Raw genomic sequence first — 12,016 nt, forward strand, 5'->3', positions numbered from 1 at the left:
AACTACTAGATTGAAGAGTCTCCCATTGAAATGTGCTGTTGGTGAGAGGATACGTGTTGACATTGATGTCAACACTGGACTGGCTTTTGGTCCTAAAGCAGATGAGTTTACGAGCTATCTTGGAGTTGTTTCTCGTGAGAGGCTCTCCATTTTGATTAATTCATGGGAAAAGGTGTCAGAGGTCGATCAGAACATGATCTGGGAGGATGTTCTCGTAAGATTTACATTATTATTGTTATCATATAATGCTTTGATCAAAGATTATATCCAATATCAGACTTAAATTTCATCACTATAAGGCAAGACTGACTTCGAGATACGTTTTTGGCGACCTTAAAGACGAAAATCCATGTTTAAAGTACAAACATATTGATGAAGAGACATGGCGTCTTTTTAAAGAAAGCCGTGAAAATAAGGCTTGGATGTTAAGTGAAGTAACTTAACTATTTTTATTTATATAACATTAATAATTTTATCTTATTTAATTCACTTTGTTTATTTCAATTATGACAGGATCGTCGGAAGAAAGCTCAAGAGATAGCTTTGAAGAATGTTACCCTGCACGTACTCTCTCGTTCGGGGTATCGAAAACTTTAGGAATCACTGATGGAGGAAAAGGAGAAATCTAGACAGGACGTCATCTGAGAATGTGGCAAACAGGGGTCACTTCTCCTCTGTCACCACCTTTTCGCCATGTAAAATGGAAGAGGGCCCGAATTAAAAAGTCGGGTGCACCAAGTTCTGAGCAATCCGGGGTCATAATCGAAAAAATTGTAAGTTACTTTTAGTTTTTTTTTTCATTTATTTTAAAGCATTAATTATATTAAAAACTGATATAGTTTTTGTCTCTTGCAGGATTCCTTGGAATCCCAAGGTAATTTTGTTCCTAAAGGTCGTCATGATATCCTGGTTGAAGCAATTGGACGACCTGAGCATTGTGGTCGCGTTCGTGCAACTGGACAAGGGGTTGGAATTAAACTATATTTTGGAGTTTCACAACGAAAATCATCCTCCTCCCCCAAAGAGAGCGAAGCTCAAATGAAGACTAAGATACGTGAAGAATTAATGGAGGAGATGAGAAAGGAGACTGATCGGATGCGGCTAGAGATGAGAAAGGAGAATGATCGAATGCGACAAGAGTTTCTATCGCAACAACTTTGTGCTGAGCCGATTCAACCCCTTGTTAGTCCCACTCCCAAGAGCACAAAGGGGAGTTGTGCGGCTTCTACAACATCAGGGGATGATATCATTGGGCAGACAAGGGAATGTGAGCTACTGGTAGCGGCCAACAACCTTCCTCAGGTGGTGGCCCTTGGAAAAGTCTATGAAGAGGCCACCACCTTACATAACGTTCCTCTCTCCCCTGATGTGGCGAAGGTAACAGTTGAAAAAGTACGAGTACTTGATGCTCACGTTCCACTACCTTCAAATGAGATAACCACTGTGGCCGATGCATTTTAGACATTCGTTGCCTGGCCTAGACACCTCAATCGATTTATGCCACAACCTCATGTAATAATTTCATTTCATTATATTAATTTATATTTATATTTATATACTACATATAATTTAAACAAATGTTCTTTATTTTGTAGAAACCTCTTCGGAAAACAAGTCCGGAGAAGAAGCATGAGGTTCCAGTTGACGATCCTATAGCTTCCTTAGGTCTAGTTGCTAGTGAGATTGGTCATCAACCTTTTGAAGTTCCTTGGGAAGATATGTTTTTTCAAATAAACACTGAACTGCCATTGTTCATGTACAACACAGATTTATTAGAATTTGTAGCTGGGAATTAGGAGCTCAATATAAATATAATTCAATTTTTTTTATGTAAGTATCTTTACCTATATTTCAATTTACTTTATGTTAAATTATTATTGATTGTGCTTTAACTAATAACTTGTAGGTTTTTGCATGGAGTCTGTCTCACTGAGAAGAAGGAAAATGTGTATGGATTCTTAGATCCTGCATGTACTAATTTCATTGGACCAAGGTCATATGAGACCTAAGCATACATCACTAACACCCTGGAAAAAGAGGGGAAAAATTTATTTATGCCCTTATATTAATGAGTAAGTTTAATTATATGTCGTCAATTATTACTATTTCATGTTTTAAATATTTACTAACTCTCTTCATGGATGATATAGGCATCATTGGCAGTTACTTGTCTTATCAATGGTTGATAAGACTGTTGTGTGGTTCTCTTCCCTACACAAGATACCCACAAATTTTAAGAATATCATTGATACAAAAGTACACTATAAACTTAACTTCGTATGTTACTAATTAACCATCTACTAACGAGGTTTTTTGTATTAACCAATTCATGGTGTGGATATAACATCCTAAAAGGTCGATCCAGTTCAAATAATTTGAACTGGATAAGAATAAAGGTTTGTAATTTTTTCTTTCTCTTTTCATTGTTTATCAATAAACTAACTTTTACTTTTTTATTGAATTATAGTGTAATAAACAACCAGGAAGCTATGAGTGTGGCTATTACGTTATGCAATGGATGATTACCATTATAAGACTAGGTGTTAAAACTGGTTGGAAAGAGGTAACATGATATATTAAATCATTTTTATAATTCTTGAACATATATGTATCTTAAAACTAATTTATGTCAACTATATTTTGAAATGCAGTTATTCACGGAGGAAATACCAATGAGTTCGGAAGCTGATGGAGATCAAGAAGAAGAAGAGAATGAGGTTCAAGTTGAAGATGTTCAAAGACATATTAGCTCATAATCCTTTTTACCTCAAAGGATTACAAGGAGCAAAGCTAAAGAGTTAGGAAGTAGACTTCAAATGTTTTCTCTTTTTGTAGTTTCTTTTGTATAAAATTTAAAATACATAGAGTAGTGTTTAGGAAGGTGCTAAAGAGGGAAACCTAAGACACCTCTTGTGTATAGCATCTATAGGCGTTAGATTTAGGAAAAGTCTAGAAGGTGCCTCTTCACTTTCCATTTTAGGCGCTAGAAGTGGAAGTGTTATAGGCTACCTTGGAAATCTTCTCTTGTAAGCTTCTTTGTAATTGATGACCGGTCCTTCTCCCTATAAAAGGAGGGCTTGAGTCTTTGAAATGATAGAATTGATTTTTGAGTAAAGAACCTTTCCCAAATTGGTGAGTGAATTGAGAGAGACTTGTGTCTTCTTCTCTTCTAGTCTTATCTTGAGTGCATTCTTGGACTCTCAAGTGGCGGCAACTACACGCATCTTGAAGCCTTTCATCCTTCAAGTGGCATGCACATCTTCAAGAGCTACAACCACATAAGTTTCCTAGTTCTTTTCATCTTCTTCATCCATTTCCATTCCAAAACAAACTCTAAAACAAGTCTTTGATGTTTCTAGTCATTTCAATCGGTAGAACTTGCTTATTTTTGTGTTTTTGTTCGGTAGTTTCTTCTAGCTTGTTGTTCTTGTGGTTTTGATTGAGTTTCCTTGTGTTTTAATCAGTTCATTTGTGTTTCCTTGTGTTTTAATCGGTTCATTTGTATTCTATCTTGTTTTAATCGGTTCATATGCCATATTATGGGTTTCTATATGAGTTTGGCTTGGTTACTTGTGATTTGGTGAGTTCTTGAATGATAAGAACATTGATCCAATTCTTAGAAAGTGCCTAATCATATTCCAACTCTTGTTGAATCCATAACATGTTCATATTATATCTCTATCATGTTATTGGAATCTTATCAGAAGCCATAACATATGTGAGACATTCTTGGTCCACATATTTCATAAATTTGTATAACTCTAGGATAGTTGATCAATAGTGTAGGGATTATATGTAATTTGATTAGTGTTTATAATGTACATTTTGATCAATATATATTTGATTCTCTGAATTTATGTATTTGTCTGGCTGGGTATATATAACTGAACAGGTTAATTTATATGGGATTAGCACTAAACAGATTGCACTAAAAAAAAACCACTATTTACAAGTGCGGCTATTTACCAAAGCCGCATTTGTAAATCCAGCGCATGATTTACAAATGCGGCTTTGGTAATAGCCGCATTTGTAAATGCTATACCCCTAAACCCTGTCATCTGATTCATAAGCATATACAAATGCGGCTACCAGAAATAGCCGCCCTTATAAATAGTATTTACAAATGAGACTATATAGCTGCATTTGTATCTCTTTGATTTATGAATGCGTGCTTATCAAATGCGGCTTTATAGTTGCCATTGTAAATGTAAAATAGCCACCCTTGTTTAGCATTTTTACGCTAGTGATGGTTTCTCTTTGTATTCAAATATACACAAAAAGTGAGATTGAAAACCTTTTTAGAAGAGAATTGATTTAAAGTTTTGCAAGATTTCCTCAAGGTTGTGCATTGGTTCAAGAACTGATCTTAGAAGCTCTGTGATTCCTGATATACCAGGTGTAATTTGTTCCTTTTTTTATTCTTGTAATTGCTATTTTTTTATACTTGTAAATTTTGTAAACTTGTAAGGTCAGAGGGTGTTCTAATTGTGGTTGTGTGAAAGGCAGAGAGGGTGAGTGTTCTTGTGTTATCAAGATCACCTCTTTATGGCTTTGTGTGTTTGTAATCTGTGATTGATTGATAGTGGAATACCTAGTGGTTGTTTTGGGGACTGGATGTAGCTCAGGGGTTGAGTGAACTAGTATAAATTGATTGTGTAATCTCTCTCTCTCTCACTCATTATAAACTGTTTGATTTGATTTTTGTCTTTGCTGCTATAAACAACCGTTAAAACGAAATTTCAACGGATTGTTTTTCTGCAAACAATTTTAATTGCTTTTATTATTTGGTTTCCCTGATTGCACCTTCTGTGATTGTTGATAAAACTTCATTCTTATCTAATCTTTGCGAAAAAAATTTTGCAATTTTGCAAAAGAAATATGGGATATCCTTGAGGTTACACAAGAGGGAACAAATGATGTGAAGAGGGCAAGAAAGCATGCTCTAATTCAAGAATATGAATTATTCATAATGCAGAAAGGAGTAACAATTTCTGATGTGCATAAATGCTTTTCTCACATTGTGAATCACCTAATAAGTCTTGGATAAAGCTTTGACAAAGAAGACCTAAACATAAAAGTGTCTTGATAGGTCTTGGCAGCCAAAGGTCACTACCATCTCTGAACCAAAGGATCTAACATCCATGACAATAGCTTCTTTGTTTGGTAAGCAAAGAGAGCATGAGCTTGAAATGAATAGGTTGGTTGTCCAAGAAAGTGAGGACAACCACAACAAAGGGAATGCGGACAAACACAACGCCCGTATCCGGGTGTTGACAAAGTCAAGGTCAAAGTCAACGTAAGGCGTCGCCTAGGTGAGGAGACGCCAAGTGCCAGCGTTGCCAAGAGGAAACGTCGCCAGGGTAAGGTGTCGCCTAGGTGAAGGTGTCGCCCAGTTAAGGTGTCGCGCAACTAGGGCGTCGCCAAGGTCAAATGTCACAAAGGCAAGGCGATCACAGTGTGGCTCCTCGATACCCATGGGTAGGAAAGACCATGGAGGGAGCGACGCCGTGGGAAGGCCTCAAATCCCGATAATCCGGGGTAGTAATAAAGAGAAGAGAAAGGTGGCTTCAAGGCCATAGTGATAGCGCCAGTGAAGGGCAGCCTGACTCGTGAAGTGCCCTTGCCGCCCCAGAGACGCCCTTGGGATAGATACGACTCAAGAGGAGGGTCACGCCCAGGGTAGCCAGGTGCAGGGTACGAGAGGAAGGCAGATACGCTCTCAAAGTGAGTGACTAGATGTTTGGGGGCATGAGTTGGCACCCGAAAAGTCATCCCTTGCGCAGTTGCACTCCCAAGTAAGAGGACTCATGCGAAGAAATGCCCCCAGATGGGGTCACGGCGCTGTGAGGCCCTCCACGTGTACAACAGCCAGGTCAGAATAGAAACGCCATTTTGTCAGGTACAAGGTAATTAAGGTTATTTAATACAGTTTCCGTTTCGAACGTTTAAGGTACTATAAATGCTCCCAAGCGATTTAAACGTCTTAAATGCGCTGAACGTTTCATAATTCAATGCGCTTTAAGACGCTTTAAATGCTAGAGTAGTTTAAATAGCGCCTCGAATGTTGGGAACGGGGTTCGAACTTTTGGCAAATTTTCCAGAGACACTCTAGTTGCTTGCTCGAGCCTTGAGGTTACGCACAAGGGACTAGGGAAAGATCTTTGCCAGAACGAGAAGATATACACTAGACACAGTTCCTTTTAACCACCTTCAGAGTGCCATACACGGTGCTCCGATACGGAGGTGCAGAGTTTTTGGTGTTTCTTGCTGGCTCACTTGAGCGTCGGAGTGCAAATGGCCGCTAGGGCGCCCTTTTGTCCTTCTTTGCAGGAATCCACAGGTAACCAGTGGGAAGGAGTCCCTAGCTGACGGTTGAGGTCGCGCACGAAGACGTCCCAGGTCAACCGGACGGAACATTTGGCGCCCACCGTGGGGCCGATATAAAACATCAGTCCCATCGCAAGTTTGAGAGGACCTATCAAGTCACAATAACGTTGGAGGAAGTTTGAGGAAACAGTGAAGAATGGCCACCACTAGACGAGGTACCGCACGCGCTGCAGGTGAAGAAATGTCCATGCAGCAGGTTCTGGAGATAATGCGGGGGCTACATGATGATATGGCGGAGTCGAAGATAGAACAAGAACGCATGCAGACGGATCTCGAAGCCTCGCATGTGAGGAACGAAGACCTCCGTCGCGTTAATGAGGAGTTGTGCCGGGGTCTGAGGAACAACCAGGGGCAACGCGAACAAGAGGAGATGGAACATCTCACCCCACCAAGGGAGTTTTCCACTCCCTTCTCGCAGGAGATCCTAGATGCGGCGATCCCCAACACTTTCGCAGGGCCCAAGGCGATTTTCACCGGGATGGAGGATCCTGAGGCGCATCTCACGGCGTTCCACACGCAAATGGTGTTAGTAGGCGGCTCCGACGCCGCAAGATGCAAGCTCTTCATGAGCACCTTGACAGGAATGGCGATGGATTGGTTTATCAGCCTTCCTAACGGCCATATCACCTCCTTTCAGCAGTTGTCACAGCTGTTCAGAGAGCAATACCTAGCGAACAGGGCCCCGCCGCCAGTCTCCTACGACCTGTTTGATGTGAAGCAGTACCAAGTGGAAAGTTTGAAGGAGTATATCAACCGTTTCGGGGCCCAAGTGGTAAAGGTTGGCACGTCGGAGGAGCCCATGATTGTGTATGCCTTCAGGAAAGACGTGTGTCCCAGCCCTTTTTGCGAATCTATTATTCGCAATCGCCCAAGGACCTTTGCTGAAATACGACGTCGGGCGGTAGAACATATCGCCTCCGAAGGAGAGGTGTGCGAGAAGCACACCACCGTCGTACCCTCACGCCTGAGGGCACACACACGGGTTCAGCCCGTCAGGGTCAACGAGACCACGACGGGAAGGAAGAAGTCAGAGGGGAGATGCCCCTATGAAGCCCAGAGAGAGGGCAAGGCCGGCAAGATACAACTTTGTGGTGGAGTTGAAGGACCTGATCGCCGTGCCTAATATAGCCGAGAGGTTGAGGCGACCAGCGAAGACTGATAAGGTGTTAGGGCCTCGGAAAGACTCTTGGTGCGAGTTCCACGAGGCTTTCGGTCATCACATCGATAACTGCCTGTCGTTGGGTTACCAGCTAGATGAGCTGGTGAGAAGCGGGTTTCTGAAGGATTATGTCGCAGAACCCACAACGACCGTCGCCCTGCCGGCGCCAGCGGAAGAACAAGCGCACGAGATGCCTGTTCTCGGCGAGGTTCACACCATTGTTGGAGGTTTTTCCGGCGGAGGACCCACCGCCTCCCAGCGAAAGAAATACGCGAGGGGGGTCAACTCAATTGAGGAAAGGATCTCAGGTGATCCGTGGGAATCGGACCTCGTGTTCACGAGAGGGGATCTTCGAGACGTGGTGCCACACGACAACGATCCCGTGGTCATTTCAGTTGTCATGGCGGGTCGAAAGGTGCACAGGGTTCTTGTCGACCAAGGAAGCTCTGCAGACGTCATATTTTGGTCGACATTCAACAAGTTGCGGCTGTCTCCTGACCTTTTGAGGCCCTACACAGGGTGCTTATATGGTTTCGCAGATCACCAGGTGGAAGTCCGAGGCTACCTGGAGTTGAGGACTACGTTCACAGATGGAGAGGCCTCGCGTACCGAGAGCATCCGGTACTTGGTCGTAAACGCCAACTCCGCCTACAACATCTTGTTGGGCAGACCGGCGTTGAATAGGCTGAACGCAGTAGCCTCCACGCGCCATATGAAGATGAAGCTGCCGGACCTCAACGGCAAGGTAATAGTCATCAAGTCGGATCAAGAGGAGGTGCGGAAATGTTATGAAAACAGCCTGAAAACGAAGAAAAGCGTGTTCATGGTGTTTGAGCGTCCACCTAGTGTGGACACGACGATGATTGAGGCGACGCCCGCTGGGTCAACGCCTGACGAGGCCACACCTATGAGGGCGACGCCCGAGGTAGATACACTCATGGAGGAGGGCCCCGACGACACGGCGCCCATGGAAGAGGCGGCGCCCATTCAGGATAATAGCAGGGATCAGCAGGCGGCTAACGCGGTGAAGAGGGAGATTGGCAGCAAAATGTTTAAGCTAGGGCGTTTGCTGAGCCGAGAAGAGCAGGAGGGGGTGGCAGAGGTGATTCCACGCCACTTGGATGCTTTCGCGTGGTCTGCCTCGGATATGCCCGACATCGACCCTAATTTCCTATGTCACCACCTCAGCATGGACGCCACGGTCCGCCCCGTGCGCCAAAGAAGGAGAAAGTTTAACAAAGAGAGGCAGCTGGTAGTAAGGGAAGAAACGCAGAAGCTGCTGAGCGCTGGCCACATCAGGGAGATCCAATACCCTGAGTGGCTAGCCAACGTCGTACTGGTGAAGAAGGCGAATGGGAAGTGGAGGATGTGCGTGGACTTCACGGATTTAAATAAGGCGTGCCCGAAGGACTCGTACCCACTGGCGAGCATCGACGCGTTGGTAGACAGCGCCTCCGGTTGCAAGGTGCTAAGCTTCTTGGATGCATTCTCGGGATACAACCAGATCAAAATGCACTCGAGAGATGATTGCAAAACTGCATTCATGATAGAGACCAGCAGTTACTGTTACAAGGTGATGCCTTTTGGGCTGAAAAACGCGGGCGCCACCTACCAAAGGCTGATGGACAAGGTCCTAGCGCTCATGTTGGGAAGGAATGTGTACGCCTACGTGGATGATATGGTAGTAGCGTCGAAGGATAGGGCACAGCACGTGGCGGACCTAGAGGAGTTGTTCGTCACTATATCCAAGTACCGCCTCAAGCTAAACCCCGAGAAGTGTGTCTTCGGGGTAGAGGCCGGTAAGTTCCTAGGCTTCATGCTCACGGAGAGGGGAATAGAGGCGAACCCCAACAAATGCGTGGCGATTATCGCCATGCGAAGCCTGACGTCAGTAAAGGAAGTGCAGCAGCTGACGAGGTGGATGGCGGCGCTCTCAAGGTTTGTTTCTGTCGGAGGAGAGAAGGGGCACCCATATTTCCAGTGCCTCAAGAGAAATAGTCGCTTTGCATGGACTGACGAATGCGAAGCGGCTTTCATCAAGTTGAAAGAATACCTGGCGACGCCACCGGTCCTCTGCAAACCGGTAACGGGCGTGCCCCTCCGGCTGTACTTCACGGTGACAGAGCGAGCTATCAGCTCTGTGCTGGTCCAGGAGCAGGACCAGATTCAAAAGCCCATCTATTTTGTGAGCAAGGCCCTACAAGGCGCGGAGACGAGATACCAGGCGCTGGAGAAGGCAGCGTTGGCAGTGGTGTTTTCGGCTAGGAGGCTCCGTCATTACTTCCACAGCTTTACGGTGGTAGTGATGACGAACCTCCCTATACAGAAGGTGCTGCAGAAGCCTGATGTAGCTGGAAGAATGGTGCGCTGGGCGGTGGAGTTGTCAGAATTTGACATCCAGTATGAGCCTAGAGGATCCATCAAAGGGCAGGTGTATGCAGATTTTGTGGCAGAACTCTCGCCCGGAGGTGAACAAGAGGTGGAGGTGGGCTCACAGTGGTTGCTCTCGGTTGACGGCTCCTCCAACCAGCAAGGAAGTGGTGCGGGAATAATCTTGGAGGGACCCAATGGTATGCTGATTGAGCAAGCTCTGCGCTTCGCCTTTAAGGCAAGTAATAATCAGGCTGAATACGAAGCTCTGAATGCAGGAATGCTCCTGGCCAAGGAGATGGGCGCGCAGAACCTCTTGGTGAAAAGCGATTCCCAGTTGATTACTGGGCAGGTGTCGGGTGAGTTCCAGGCGAAAGACCCACAGATGGCGGCGTATCTGAAATACGTCCAACTGTTGAAGGGAGCATTTAGCGCTCTTGAGCTAGTACATGTCCCAAGGGAGCAGAATGCCAGAGCTGACCTGCTTGCCAAGCTGGCCAGCTCAGGCAAGGGGGGTAGATAGAGGACAGTGATCTAAGAGACTCTCAAAGCTCCGCGTAAATTCGTGGAGGATAACAGGGTGGACGTCCTCCATGTTTGTACAGCGAGAGGGAGGCCAAGGAGTCATCGTTCTCTGACTCAAGATACGTTGAAGACGCCCCGCATCAGCACATATGCAGACACGCCCGAAGAAGGAAGGCAGACGCAGATATGTGCCTTAGCCGAAGGAGACACCTGGATGACGCCATACAGACGGTACCTGGCGGATGGGGCTCTCCCAGCAGAGCCTGAAGAGGGTAAGAAGGTTAAGAGGAACGCCGCCAGATACACTCTGGTGGACGGGGTATTATTCAGGCATGGGTTCACTAACCCTATCTTAACGTGCGTCAGCGGCGACGAGTCTACCAGAATAATGGCGAAGCTCCACGAAGGCATTTGTGGGAGCCACGTAGGGGGAAGGTCCTTAGCCTCTAAGGTGGTACGCGCAGGTTTCTATTATCCAATAGTAAAGGAAGATTGCGTGCGACACGCCCAGCGTTACAAGCAATGTCAAAAACACGCTAACTGGCACAAGGTGCCGCCAGAAGAGCTGCTATCCATATACAGCCCGTGGCCTTTCCATACGTGGGGGATTGACATCCTAGGTCCGTTCCCATTGGCGATAAGGCAAATGAAGTACTTGATCGTTGCCATTGAGTACTTCACCAAGTGGATAGAGGCGGAGCCCGTGGCCCAGATCACTGCGCACAAGGTGCAACACTTTGTTTGGAAGAACATTGTGTGCCGCTTTGGCGTACCTAGGCGGCTGGTATCCGACAATGGAACCCAGTTTGCCAGCCAGCAGTTGAGAAATCTGTGTGCGGAGGTGGGCATCAAGCAAGTGTTCGCATCAGTCGAACACCCCCAGACTAACGGGCAGGTAGAGTCAGCAAATAGAGTTTTGCTGAGGGGGCTAAAGAGAAGGCTAGAAAAGGCCAAAGGGGCGTGGGCGGAGGAAGTACCAAGGATCGTATGGGCATACCACACCACGCCCCAATCTTCCACCATGGAGACGCCTTTAGCTTAGTATATGGGTCGGATGCGATGATCCCAGTCAAGATACACGAAAGCTCGCCACGCTTTCAAAATTTCGTGGCTGAGGAATCCAACGAAGAAAGGCGGGTGAACCTGGACCTACTAAACGAAGCCAGGGAGGAAGCCAGAATAAAGGCCCAAGCAGTAAAAAGAAGAGTAGAGCGACAATATAGCTCTAAAGTGAAGCCACGACAGTTTCAGATTGGCGACCTAGTTATGAGGAAAGCTCACCCATACGAGCTGGAGAATAAGTTGTCTCCCAAGTGGACCGGACCCTTCAGAGTTACCGAGGCCAAGGGCAATGGTTCGTACAACCTAGAGACCTTGGAGGGGGGTCCCATCCCGCGCAGTTGGAATGCAGCCAACTTGAAGTTTTATTTTAGTTGACTTATGTAAGTAGCCATGTAACAATCTTGTTGAAGGGGACACTCTTTTTCCCTTTCGGGGGTTTTTTAACGAGGTCACCCAAATAAATGAAAAAAGAAGTTCGAGAAAAACCTTGCCTTGGTTTTTAGTCTTTATCTT

The 12,016-nt window shown here is 45.5% G+C and overlaps 1 protein-coding gene across 1 annotated transcript; it reads left to right on the top strand.

Moving 5' to 3' along the window:
• The first annotated feature begins 6,523 nt into the window (after nt 1-6,523).
• LOC137838597 (uncharacterized) lies at nt 6,524-7,510 on the top strand. Its single transcript, XM_068647838.1, has one exon. The coding sequence runs from the start codon at nt 6,524-6,526 to the stop codon at nt 7,508-7,510; it is 987 nt and encodes a 328-aa protein (XP_068503939.1).
• Nucleotides 7,511-12,016: the final 4,506 nt, after the last annotated feature.

This window comes from Phaseolus vulgaris, chromosome 4, assembly GCF_000499845.2.
Source record: "Phaseolus vulgaris cultivar G19833 chromosome 4, P. vulgaris v2.0, whole genome shotgun sequence".
Lineage (NCBI taxonomy): Eukaryota > Viridiplantae > Streptophyta > Magnoliopsida > Fabales > Fabaceae > Phaseolus > Phaseolus vulgaris.